This window comes from Cygnus atratus, chromosome 2, assembly GCF_013377495.2.
Source record: "Cygnus atratus isolate AKBS03 ecotype Queensland, Australia chromosome 2, CAtr_DNAZoo_HiC_assembly, whole genome shotgun sequence".
Lineage (NCBI taxonomy): Eukaryota > Metazoa > Chordata > Aves > Anseriformes > Anatidae > Cygnus > Cygnus atratus.
The window spans coordinates 91,810,669-91,824,561 of record NC_066363.1 but is presented as its reverse complement, the minus strand read 5'-3'; the positions used below and the strand labels follow the sequence as shown (position 1 = coordinate 91,824,561).

The 13,893-nt window shown below is 38.8% G+C and overlaps 1 protein-coding gene across 6 annotated transcripts in view; it reads left to right on the top strand.

Moving 5' to 3' along the window:
* The window catches only part of MOCOS (molybdenum cofactor sulfurase), a 235,733-nt gene that overhangs the window by 24,074 nt on the left and 197,766 nt on the right, over positions 1-13,893 (top strand). For 5 of the 6 annotated variants that reach the window (XM_050708714.1, XM_035550580.2, XM_050708713.1 and 2 more), the window contains 2 exons: positions 4,131-4,220; positions 8,276-8,342. In XM_050708714.1, the coding sequence (XP_050564671.1) occupies positions 4,131-4,220; positions 8,276-8,342 (157 nt within the window). The remainder of the gene's footprint in view (positions 1-4,130; positions 4,221-8,275; positions 8,343-13,893) is intronic. The other variant, XM_035550583.2, reaches the window with a different exon arrangement.

Below are 13,893 nucleotides of genomic sequence, written 5' to 3'. Positions count from 1 at the left end.
GTTTAAGGAAAGGTTAGACGTGGTGCTTCGTGACATGTTTTAGTGGGTGACATTGGTAGTAGGGTGATCGTTGGACCTGATGATCTTGGAGGTCTCTTCCGACCTGAATGATTCTATGATTCTGTGACTGCATTGTGAAAAGTTGAGGAGGTGGAAACAGGGCAATTTGGTCAACTGGTTATTTTTGCAAGTGATGTGCTGTCACGGCTCAGAAATGTGTAGCACCAAGAAGAATGTCAGGGGATAAAAGAGCATGATTAATGTTCAGGACACCGAAAGAGACATCATTTAGCCACCTGACAGCTGGATGACCAGGCCTGGTGTGGTGGTGGGGCAGAGAGAAGGAGAAGGCCTGATCTCCCTGCTCTGGCAGGCCGCTACTCGCCTTCACCTCTGCAGCATCCGCAGGGCCGTAGCCCTACACTCCACTGCATAACTCCTAGAAGATTTAATAAAGAGGTAACCGGCTAGTTCTAGTCTCAAATGATGTCTTTTAGGTTCTTCAAAGCCAGGCAGAGATGCTTTTTCGGTGGCAAGTATTTTGGCTCTTCATTGCACTTTCCTTTCGCTTTAGTTTCTTTGCTGGAGGTCAGACCATATGTTTAGTCCAGTGTTCTCACTTGATGTTAAACTCTTAATTCTAAAATGTTCCAAAGTATTATTATTTTTTTACATACAAATAGGAGTATTCAGTTAAACTAAATGGTCCCCCAGCATTTCCGAGGCAACATGTGCATGTTCATGCCTGAAGTTTTGCAGAGAGTTAAGACAGGTACGCAGAGCTGGTGGATGTTTTTATCAAGATATGAATTCTAACACAAAAGGAAAAAAGGGATCTGTTTATTTTGTGGTTTTGGTGTTTTGTTGTTGTTGTGTTGTTTTTTTTTTTGAGCAGGAAAGACTGGTCCACATTTGAGAAATATGTAGAAATCATTTGCAGTATTAGCATGTGAATAGTATAGCTTATGAATGAATACTCTTGCTGAATAACTTTACATAACTAATGCCGGTACATTAAATGGTTTTCAATAGTACTATAAAAAACCCTACTTCTGATGTGGTTTTATCAAATAGTTGGTGCGTTATTCGATCAATGAAGTCGCTTACACATTCCAAACATAATAGTATGTAAATTAAACTCAAAGTTAATTTTACATTTTCCCCAAGTAAAGAAAACAGGTCCTAATAGGTATTATATTTTAATTTTCTTTTGGTTGATCATACTATGTTTTCTTTCTCTTGTTATTTGCCATAAACAGCGTAATTTCATGGTGCTGACAGGCTATATACCAAATACCATGGTGAAACAGAGGGAGCTAGATTACTCTGTATGTACCGACAAATCTTTTTCGTTAATGTGTGTTCAATAAAGTTAAAATAGCAAATGTTACTAAACTAGGGGGAAAAAAAAAAACACAATGAAAATTATTAATGTTCTTTTGTTTGCAGGCGTTTTGCATGTGCCACAACTCTTGTTTTCTTTCCTCTAAAACCACAGTTTTATTGAAATAAGACAGGAAGGAAAAAACTACAGCATAAAAATGCAATAGCAATAAAGATATTTGTTTCAGTGCAGTCTCAAATTATGGGAGCACCTTTTTCTTTTTTTTTCAGCAGTTGAGAGAGAGTATTAAATGCTGTTCTCTGTTTTCAATTAAACAACAGCATTAAAGATAAAATAAAAGTTTAAGAATTAGTAGTTTTTCCTTCTTCAACCAAATATCCTCCCATTTTTTCGGAGTACTGTACGCAGGGGTGGGATTTTAAAAATGAGCAAGCGATTTCAAAATTATTTGTGTTTAATAAAATCAGTATATTGTCCTTCTTAATTAGATACATAAAAATCAAATTTGAAAAATCATGTAGGGGGACTTTATTTAGAGACCCTTTTGCTCACATTGTCTCCCATTAGCCTGCCTGGAAAGCATTGCTTCTCCTGCCAAAGGGGTAGGTTTGATGTGATCAGCCTTAGCAGGTTACTTTTTTTTTTTTTTTTTTTTTTCACGTGCTGTATAGCTAAGTTACCTCTTTGATACTGTCAAGCTCCTTATGACTGGAAGGATCCAAAAACTGTAAGGTGGCATCTGCGTCCAGAGAAGCTTTGTATGGATGAGCTTGTGTGGCCCATAAGGATTAATAAACCAAATTGCATATACTTGCAATCACTTCAACTCCACGTCAGAGCCAGAGAAGTTTGCCCCCAAGCTCCCACGGCACGTTCAGGTGTCAGGTGGATAATGAGCCTCTCAGGTGGCCCCATCATGGCAATTGTATGGGCTGGTGAAGGTAAAGCTGGTCCACTGTCACAGCAAAGGTGATGCTGGTCCTCCTGGGCCACCAGATGCCCTCTGGGCATCCCTGGCCCATCTCCTGGAATGGCACCACGTGCCTGCCTCAGTCTGAAACACCTCTATCTCTGGGGCTGGGGGATGCCAAGCGATTGCCATGGCTCCTGAATGAAACTGTGAATTGTTTTTAAATGGACAGAAAGGATATTTCATGCCAGAAATTATCAAGGGAATTTTTATAATGAATGTCTTTTTTATTAGAAATGGCATGAAAATATCTTCTCTGCCAATTTTCTATATCACTGTTTCTTTTTTATAGTGTACATAGCATATTCATAAAAACAGTTGTGTGTAGACTTAAGGGTATTTCTGCTATAGTAAGGACAGTTTGGCATGACTGTGTAGGCACTTCATTGAAGTGAAGTTTCTGTGCTGGCATTTGACACGTAGACTGACTGTGGGACAGCCAGGTTTCACCACAGGACTTACAAATCTTCATTTTGACCTGTATGGTTGTATGTACTTCTTCATACTGCTTGAGAGAAACTTTCTAGGATTAAAAGAAAAAAAAAAAAGTAAAAAGCCAGAAAGTCTGTATATTTAATAAATCAGTCCAGGTTTTTTCCACCCTCCTTCCCTCAAAGCACCTTAAAACACTTTTCCTTGGTTAACTTCAACTCATTAAAAAATCTGCTTTATACTGGACGGTATAAATGGGGGAATCATAAGGCAGGGAAGGACTTTTCTCTTTCAGAAAATAGGAGAAGGAATGGGTGTCCAGATTGGTTTTATCATTAGCAGTCTCACATCTTCACCCACTGAATCACTGCTACAGCAACATAGTATATAATTATATATATTTCCAAGTGTCAAGGCTTCTTGTTTAAAGCTTAACTCAGTTTTAAATCCCCGTGGAGAGGGAAGGCTTTTAAAATACTTATTAAATTCTAATCTTAATCATATTCGTCATTATTAAAATTTGAAATAGGTTGAAATACTTAAGGTAAGTGAAATGAAAAAACTAATAAAGGGCATGCGACACACGGGAGAAATGGAAGAATAATTGCTAAAGATTAAGAAATCTAAAATGGCCAAATATGAAAAAACCTTCATTTCCAATAAGCTTTTATTTAAAAGTTTTGCAATAGCTTAATAATATAAAAGGAGACTTAAAAATGAATTGAATGTTAAGTGAAGCAGAGTGGCAAGAATATTTAAATGCATTTAAACGTAAACTAGTCCTGTGTTTGGGCTTCAAGCACGATTTTTGCCTCGTCAGTTCTTGAGATAGTTGTTTCATGTCAGTGAGGAGGCAACACTATTGTTGTTGCTATTAATAATAGTAATTATTATTATTGTGATAATAGTTTTCATAATGTGTAGTGCCTAGGAGTGACAAGGTGCTGTGGTTCAAGACACTAGTTTGTGCAGTCTTGTACAGACAGAACAAAAACATTTTTCTCTTCAAAGTGTGTAATCTAATGTCTAATCATGGAAGAAAGGACCTCTTAAAATTTTTTGCTTTTAGTTAAAAATTAAAAAGGTGCAATCAAGATGTTGGACTTCTTTAGTACCCTTTTTTTTTCCTCTGCTGGTGAGTGGAAGATGCCTCACTGTGAATATTGCTTGATTATTAGAACGTTTTTGAGAAGCATTTTTCAATATCCATGCAGACCTCTAAGTCAGACAGGGAAATGTCATACCCTAGGAACTTTAGGGCAATCAACTTTCTGTATGGTGTGCTTCACTGGGAACATTTGTATGGTGTACTTCACTTCTGTATGAGAAATTGGAATTAAATATTACAAAAAATTGAATCTAATAATTTTATTTTTATTTTAGGGATAACTTACCTTGACCATGCGGGTGCAACACTCTTCCCAGATAGTCTACTTAAAGCTTTCACTGACGACCTCAGAAACAATGTTTATGGTAAGTACAAAGCAGTGCTCCATTATTTTTCCTAAGATTCCATATAAATAGATCAAAACTGGTCCTGTTTTGTTGTTGGAAGAGGTCTTCTGTGTTTTTAACACTGTTGGAGTGTGGTTGGAGGACCAGTGACTTTACAAAGGAGTCACAATCTCTTTGTTTCATCCCCAGCTTTGTTTTTAGAGGCCAAAGGCGTGTCTGTGTGGTGGGGTGCAGACAAATACGAACTCCTCTGCCTGTCATAGTGCTGATGAACCCGTGCCAGCTCTGATGCCTAGTATGCCTAGTCTGTGTTCTCGTGTGTTTTGCCCAAGCCTGCCATTGTGGGTACACCCTTGATAAGCTTGGAAAGTCACTTAGAACCAGATTGATGTAAGTTTTAGCTTCAGTGATCTCAGAGCCTATGTAAAATAGCAGAGAGAGAGCTCTGAGCACCTGTACAGAGTGGGACATAATGGTTCAGTTCCTTCTTCTGCTTGAGATGTTCAAACCTGATTTGCCCTCCCAGGAGAAAACGGTAACCACAGGAAGAAACACATCCTGTAGGTCATGTGGAAGGAATCAAAATTCACAGTGATGGTGAAAGGGAAAAATCAAAGGAAGGGTTTACTCTGCCCAGGGCTTAGGGGATAAGTAAATACAAAGTAGCTTGAGCACTGTTGGTTTGGTCATTTTTTCATCTCAAAATACAAGAACAACTTCTTATGCATGGACCAGAATCCAGACCCTCCCCCCTTCTGAGTGAGTCATTGCAAGGAGCTGCAGGGGTGGTTTCACGGTCTTATGTTTTCTTTCTTCCTTAGCCTTGTGTAGTGGGTTTATGTGGCAAGGTTTTGGTAGCAGGGGGCCATAGGAGTGGCTTCTGTGAGAAGGATCTAGCAGCTGCCCCATCGTTGGTAAGGGCCCCACTGCTGACCAGAGCTGAGCCAATAAGTGATGTTGTTTTGCACCTCTGTGAGAGCGTATTTAAGACAGGGAAAAAAAAATGCTGCGCCACACAGCTGCTGGGAGAGTGAGAGGAGTGAGGAACAGCCTTGCAGGCACCAAGGTCAGTGAAGAAGGAGGGGGAGAGGTGCTCCAGGCACCGGAGCAGAAGTCCCCTGCGGCCTGTGGTGAGGACCATGGTGAAGCAGGCTGTCCCCCTGCAGCCCATGGAGTACCACGGTGGAGCAGGGTTCCACGCTGCAGCCCATGGAGGAGACCACGGTGGAGCAGGTGGACCTGCACCGACAGAGACTGCGGCCTGTGGAAGACCCCTGCCGGAGCAGATTCCGGGCCAGACCTGTAGCCTGTGGAGAGAAGACCACGCAGGAGCAGGTGACCTGGCAGGAGCTGCTGCCCGTGGGGGATCCAGGTTGGAGCAGTTCGCTCCTGAGAGATGGACACCGCGGTACGGACCCATATCTGGAGCAGTTCTTGAAGAGCTGCTGCCTGTGGGCAGCCCACGCCGGATCAGTTCAGCAAGGACGGCATCCCGTGGGAGGGACCCCACAGCACAGGGAACGAGAGTGACCGAGAAGGAGCGGCAGCGAAGCGCTATAGACTGACCACAGCCCCCATTCCCCTGTTCCCCTGCACCACTCGGGGGGAGGAGGTGGAAGAGGGCAGATGGGGGGAAGGTGCTTTTGGTTTCTTTCCTTTGTTTCTCACTTCTCTAGCTTGTTAGTAATATGTAATAAATCGTACTGTCTCCCTATGCTGAGTCTGTTTTGCCTGTCATGATAATTACTGTGCGATCTCCTTGTCCCGATCTCAACCCTTGAGCCCTTTTCATCGTATTTTCTCCCCATTCCTCTTTCAGGAGGGGGAGTGAGAGCGGTTGTGGTGGAGCTCGGCTGCCCACCTGAGTAAAACCACCACACCTTGTGAATCTTCCATTGCTGGACAAAGGGGCCTAATCACAAGGCTGTCACTGAAAGGTAGCTGCTGCCCTTTTTGTGCTTTGTGAGCTAGCCTACAGATTGCCAGAGGTTGGCAGAAGATACTGGAGAAAGAGCCTTTCCATCTCTTTATGACATTATTATCATAGAATCACAGAATGGTTTGGATTGGAAGGGACCTTAAAGATCATCTATTTCCAACCCCCCTGCTATGGGCAGGGACACCTCCTGCTAGACTAGGTTGCATCATCCTGAGAAGCACACACTGCTTGTGCTTTTATACAAAGGCAGCAGCATCCTGTGTTGAGGACATACTGTTATTGTGAGGTACGTTTTACATTAGAAGAATGATTCATGCTCATCCAGAAAAAAAAAAACTGTACAGTATTGCCTGCATATGCTGTTTGTAGTCCCAGTGAAGTCATCAAAATTTCTCACTGTGTGCTAATATTTGTGGGCTGTGTGTCCTTCTTGCTAGTTTTGTGTCTTCCTTGTGCTCCCTGATCCATAGAGCAAAGTGATTCCTCACTTGGGAGCTAGGTACCACGGCTTCAGAAGAAAACTGTGTTCACTAAAGCACCAGCACAGTTGTGCTTATCACCTGAGTGATAAGCCACTGGGGAGTTCTGGCTAGTCTTCATGTCATACACCTTCGTATGTATGATTTTCCTGTCTCATTTCCTGAATGCTGACAAGGCCAGGATCCAGAGCGTGGATTTAAGTTCCGCTACAAAATAAATGTTGTTCTTGATAGGGGTAAGGTTTTTTGCTGTTATAACAAGATACATTGATTAGGTTACATTCAAAATCTCCTATTCAAATGCATGTCAGTGATATTAAAATTAACGTTCTGTCACTACGGCCGTTGTAAAGTGAAAGGTATGCACCCTGATCTTAGTTATTTCGAACAACGTTGGGCTCAACCCTTATAATTAGAAGTACCATCTGTGGCAGATAAAAAATAAAGTTGTGAATCAATTGAGTGGTCATGAATGGAAATAGCAGTGCTGCCACTTTGGAGTAGATTTGCACAGTACCTGTAACATTATGCAAGAACAAATTGTATGTTTTATGCTGCTTTCGTCTAAAATGATAATGAGATCCCTAATATGGTCAAGTCTCTTTATTCACTTATATCTGCTACTCTGAGGGCAATAACTTTTGTATAAAAAGAGTTCATATAACAGACACAGGTGTGAATGAAGGGGGAGTTTGGCTCCCAGCTTTTTTTTTCTATTATTTTCTTGGTGATAATCCACACGCCTGAAGAACTACAGTTTAGCTGTTGCATGTGTGAATGAGGGAAAGGAATGTAAGTAAAAGAGAATTCTCACTTCTAAATTGAGAATATTTGAATTGGAAATTAGAGAAATGCAACATCAGACGTACAGTCTAAGTATTAGATTTTTGGTCTGAGCTCTAAATTTATTATTCTTTTTAACACCTTCACTCAATAACTTTCAAGAGGATGATTTTGAAATTTAAGAGAATAGATAATATTGTAGCTTACTGCAAAACTGTATTAATATAGTATTTTTTTTCTTGTTCTCTTTCAAAAATGTTTAGATATGTTCTTTAAGCATTTACTAGTAGGAAAGTAGGAAAGTGTTGTGCATCTGTGTATGTTGCTGTACTCTTGCTCATGGAGATAAATTCAGGCCCTTCTTAGGTACTGTCTTAATTGTTAATGCATGTCTGTGCTGAGCTCTACTAAGATGGCTACTAATTTTGCAGTGAAATTTACGTTTTCATGAGCTATTTGAATTTCAGACACTAAAAAAAAAAAGGGATAATCCTGGTGTCATGAACGTCTGTTGTCTGTTTGCTGTCTTCTAAATCGCTTCTTAGTGCATGAATATATTTATTAATGAGCATTCTATCTGTGTTTCTATGGTGGAACATTTGTGCGTATGCAGTTGGATTTTTAAAGGGAACTGCCTAAGTACCAGTAACAGATACAGCTGAAGTTTCAAGGTCTGTCATAATTGCTTGCTTCTGTTATATGTCCTTTCTCTTGACTAACTATTCTAAGGAGCTTCAGGGCATTGCTGTGAAGTATACATTAAATCTTTGTCATCTTTTCAGGCTGGCTTGGTGTAATACTTTGATAAAAGCAAAAAATTAATACCAAAACTGTGATTAATGATTAACTTCTATATCTCTGTTGTCTCCTAGGCAACCCTCATAGTCAGAATATCAGCAGCAAGCTGACATACGACACAATCGAGCATGTCCGATACAGGTAGAATAATCTTTCTTTCAGATGTTGTATGATGCACTTCATATTTTTCATTTTGATTAGGCCTGTGCTGTTTTGATGACTTAGATGTGATGCCGTTTTCTGAGGGTTGTCTGTCACATCTACAGAAAACACTCTGCTTTTAAAGCAGAAGGTACTTGGGCAGTCAAATATTGCACAGAATCAGAGAAGTGAGTTCTTTTTCTCCCAGATACCCCAGTTCTTAAATTCCTGGAGTTAACTTAGTGCTGTAACATAAGTCTGCAGTTTTAATAAAGATTTAGAATTTTGAATTTCAAAAGTGAGTATTATTATGATGGTATGGTAAGTTAGTAAGGTAGAACGGAGTGCAAGAACACAGTTAAAATTCAGATGACATTAAATAAGGTATAATGGCTTGTAGGAATTTATAAAAAGCTTATGGGAATGTGTACATTGTTTTACAGCAGGTACTTCTGTTGGAGTAATAAAATACCTTTTAAAGTTGCTTTAATGTAATTTTTAAGAGCAAAAAGAAAAATAAAAAGTAAACATCGCATCAGGGCTTCCAGGTAAGGGCAGGAAAGGGAACTGAATCGCTAAATAAGGGTTCCCCCCAAGAGTTCAGTGGGCTGAAAGTGCAATTTTTGCCATTAGTTTACACAAAGTGTATATGGCTTAGGTACTTAGTTATTTGTTTTAGTGTGTTTTTTTTAGGTACCTGTTGATATTTTATAAAATATGTCGTTGTTGAAGAATATGCAAGTTTTGACCACAGTTGATTGGCCATGCTTTTAATGGCACTCTTTACCCAAGGTGGGAAATGTCATAGATTCCTCTTTATTATAATTTTAAAAGCAAACTTTTCGCCAAAACACATTGCAGAATTTAGATCAATAGCAGTGGAACTATAGCAGTGTAGTGTTCAGAGTTATAATGAAGAAAATTACATCTTTTTGCTGCCTTTTCTCTGACTGCACTTTTATAAGGGTGTGAAAAAACAAGATTTCTAGCTGCAAGATGGTGCTGTGTATAACCTGTTTCCTTTTTTCTTGTTGTGTTTTTTTCTTTTTCTTTTTTTTTCCCTGAACTTTCTGGAGAAGGCATTTATTTTTGCCTTTTCCACAACCCTGTCTTATGCTGGGCAGGATGACAACCTGTTAACATATGGCTAAGTGAAATGAAAGAATCTATGAGGAATGGCTGTTTTCAAAAGTAGATGCTTAGAACCACGTACAGCAATACCTACAGCCCTGCAGTCTGCTGAGCATGCCTGTGTGCTCACATGCAGTGTCAGAATTCTGGTCTTAATTTACTCTAAGTGATACTTCAGTGTTGCCATTTAATCATTCTTCTTATGAAGGTACAGTAGAAAGTCTTCGTTGTAGCTGTTTCTGTAATACTCTATGTTTTTCACTGTTAGTGAGCAAGGAAGAAGACTTCCACTGTGTAACAGATACAGATTTTGTTTAAGAGAGTTGACATCTTCAGTTTGTTTTATTTTGGATCCCGGTTTAAAAAAATACATGAGACTTTTAGAGGAGCAGCATAGGAAATTCCAAGAAGCATACCGGTATTTGCATTGTTTATTTTTTTCTCCTGAAAATAAATAAATAAATAAAAAGCCCTCTGCATGCAAATTAACATTTTCAGTTCATTTGGATGCAGAATTGAACAAATTCAATAATAGGATTTGTCAGCCAGTCCTATAGAAATTCTGCCATTATTCCCCAATAAAAATGTTAACAGCATAATCATCAAAAAAACATAGTTGTAAAAATTGGGGAATAAAATGGCCCCAAACTTCTGTCAGTAAGTCAGCTATCTAAAAGGCAATAAAAGTATATTAAAAATCTATACTTTCACGCTGTTGCAGCTAATCAGAATAAGCAATATGACAAGACAGGGAGACAGGCAGCTCTGTCCTGTATCACAACATATAGGATAGATTTATTTGGTGAAACAATAGTGTAGCGGTTAATTTCAGAAATTTTTAAAAGACTTGCTTGCTTATAATTCTGCTTGTGGAGCATGGCTGCAGCCAGGCGTATAACTTCTTTTCAGGGATTGACCCCATGGCACTATGCTATTTTTTTATTATTATTTTCATATGATTTTCTGATCAGATGACACAATGCAGTTAATTAAAAACAGAATAATAGAATCATAGAATGGTTTGGGTTGATCATCTAGTCCAAGCCACATAACAAACGCTCAAAATAAACAGAAAACTTAGTTTCTGATTTGTATTTGTCAATATTGCTGATGGCAACATCAGAATAGACTTTCCTAATCTGGCCGTGTACGCTGTTCCACAATACAGACCTGTTACTTGGTTTTGCCTTGATATTTGTTTGACAGGCAGCAACCACTCTAAGAACATAGATTTGCATGAAAATAGCATAAATAATTAAATGTTAGAGTCAGTGGATGTTTTCTATTATTTACAAAATTAAAATAATCAAAGTGGTTTACCTCTTGACCAACTCAAGTACAATAAGAGCAAAAAAACCTATTTTATTCATAAAAACACTGCTTGTCTTTGTTTGAAATGAACTGTGGAGAGATTTTTAACATTGTTTGTATCTTTATATTAAATGTGATTGATGCCAAGAAGAGGAAGCAAGAAGTGTAATAAACCTTCTCTAAATGTATTAAATGTCCGCATGAAAAGATTATAGACCCTTTTTATGACTTTGCTTACAGATGTTTGGATGTGCCATTGCTCCGTTCCATACAGCTAAAGGACGTGAGCAGCAATATCTCCTTACGATGCTGCAGAGATAATACAACTCAGAAATTCATTAGAGTGGGTATTAAATAACCTTTTTCTCATATGCAAGCATTTTAAAATACTAGCTTTCTGAATATTTTAAAAACATTGTCCTTCTAGGTCTTACATTTGCACTGGTGTCTTCCTACCAGAGCCAGACTGATGTTTTAGTGTTAAATTTGTGGTGTGTTTAAAATATACTGCAAGGTACCTTTTCCATTTGAACAAAATGTTGTTGAATTTTGTAGAGTTTTGATGTTTGTCCTTGAACTTCAGTTACTATGAAATGTTAAACTTGAGCATACTTTGGGAATTCAAATGCTAAAAAAAAAAAAAAAAAAAGTCAAGAAATTTCAACTAAGTTTAAGCACCAGGCATCTCCTAGGCTATGGCAATATGTGCACTACGGAATTTTCTCACTGATGCTAAAAGGATTTGGCATTGAGCTAAATGGGATCAAGTTTAAATATAGAACCAAAACATGTCTTTCTATAAAGGCCTCTCTCAAAATATGCCATCTAAGGAAACTGTAAGAGGAGAAAAATCTCTGTGGCCTGCACATACGGATGAAAAAGGTGCAACAGGCATGCATGAAATGAATGTAAAGGGCTTAGTATTTTTCAAAAAAATTGCTTCTGTGGTAAAACACACAGGTGGTTCAGAATTTTGCTAAGGAAGCAGTCCTATAAATGCTGTTTATAATTTCATCTGCAGGTTATTTTTAGAGATCATTTCACGATAGTGAAGTAAAGCGTTGCATTCCTTTTGTGAGCGTCATAACTTGCCTCTGAAATAAGTTCCAAGTCTCTTTTTTTTTTTTTTAAATCATCACGTGTTCTGAAACAGTGCTATGTGCAAGATAAGAACTCTTTCTTTATTCCCAGGTTTAATCAGTTCTGTGTCTGAAAACAGGAATGTTGGAACTGATACATACATGAAAATTGCTTGACCTTTGGTACACAGTAAGAAATAGTAGATACGGTATCTGCTTAGTATTGATTCGTCTTTCCTAAAGGTTACCGGCTGGAGAGGCAGAAAGGAGTGACATCTGAGCCCTGCATGCTGTCCTCCTTAATGATACTTATCCACTTGAAAACCTTGTTTCAAAACGAGGATGGTTCAGCCCTTTTGCATGCTTGTTTTATAACACCACATTCAAAGGCTGCTTTTCCTGGTCCAGCAGTTCAGCTGCCGGGGCAAGCCTGAAGTAACACAGATGGCGGAGTCAGAAGGAAAGGCTGCTCATGAGGATGACTCCATGTATGGCAAATGGAAGTGCCATTCGAAGATAATTATGAATAATGAAAAGCTTTTTGTGGAAGAGTGGGATAATAGGCAAGCGAGGTGATCATTTTCCTGATGATTCACGTAACAATTTTACATAGTCATGCAATCAAATGATCCCAGCGTGCCCATACCGAGTGGTAGCAGGACCAGTACCTGACTCTGTGCTCTGTTACGCACTGAGTGACAGCTGATCAAGGGCTTCAGCAGAGGTGCTGTCTTGTTTTCTGCTTGGCAACACCTATCCTTTCATGCAATCTATTTTTTTCTTCATAGTACTAAAAGAAAAAAAGGTATTGGAATAGATAGTAAATATAAAATAAAAACATAAAGACAAGGACTGACTTTTATAAACAGAATCTTCTAGGAGTCGATCCATTACTTTGTAATATCCTATACAAAGTAGTAAAAGGGTATCAGGTACTGTTATTTTGGAACGAGTTTAAAAACCAGTGAAATCAGTCAGCTTTACTTTGTAACTTTGCTTCTGGACTTTTCATCTGTATTTTTATAAGTTCCTTATCTGTTAACTTGATCGGCTGAAGCTTTGGAAAGGAACTTGTTAATATTCGCTATTACTCTTCTGGTAGTCAGCTTTATACCTCTGTTGTTTGTAGGAAGAGATTGCAGTAAATAAAATTTGTGCATTCGTGGTGATGTTCTTTGAGTAATCCTTATTGCAAAAAGTACCAAATCTGAAATGCTTTCATGAAAGAAAAATAATATTTCAGTAAAATGAATTAAAATCTGGAGGTCAAGATTGCTAGTGTATGAACACACAATTTATTAGCTAACCCTGGGTAATCCTGAGCTTAATTTGTATGGGTGGTTAGTGGGTGTTTTGCAGAGATGCTTGAAAAAGGACGGATGTGACCTTTCATTATTTTTCTCCCCTACTCAGAAAAAAAAGAAAATAAAATCCTCGGGAATTTGCTTTTATAGTGTGGCTGTAATGAAGACGCAATGGAGAATAAGTTTCGAACTTATTCTCCTCCTGTGCCATTGCTTTCTAAACAGCATTCAGAGTGTAGGGAATGGCACAGGCTTACTTGGACTCAGGCCACCATGTTTATTCATGTTCTATAAATGTGCAAAGCCTAGCTGTGTATTCAGTCTGCTCGTTTGGCAGGGGCCTGATGGCTTCTGTGACTGCTGGGGAGCCTGCTAGAGGGAACCGGGGCTGTTGAACGAGATATTCCGATTGGAATAACACACATTGTTAAAAATAGTGAAATTTCCTCATTGCAAATTCCATTTTTCCATTTTTTTATCTTCTCGTCTCTTTTCAGAGTTTGTGTGGAGGCTTTTTTCCTGCTTAGACTGCACAATACATGTAGAAGAAATACAGTATTTGTCCCCATTCTGGATTTGCAATTGCATCCTGAGAAGCAGTATAGTGAGACACCTTTCTGTGACTGTTTTGGTAACACTGGTTCCTTAGCTGTTTATAGTGAGTAGCAGCATAGTCCTGTCAAGCTGTTGTGAACCCTAGCAGTTGTAATGCCTCTTTGCTAGCTC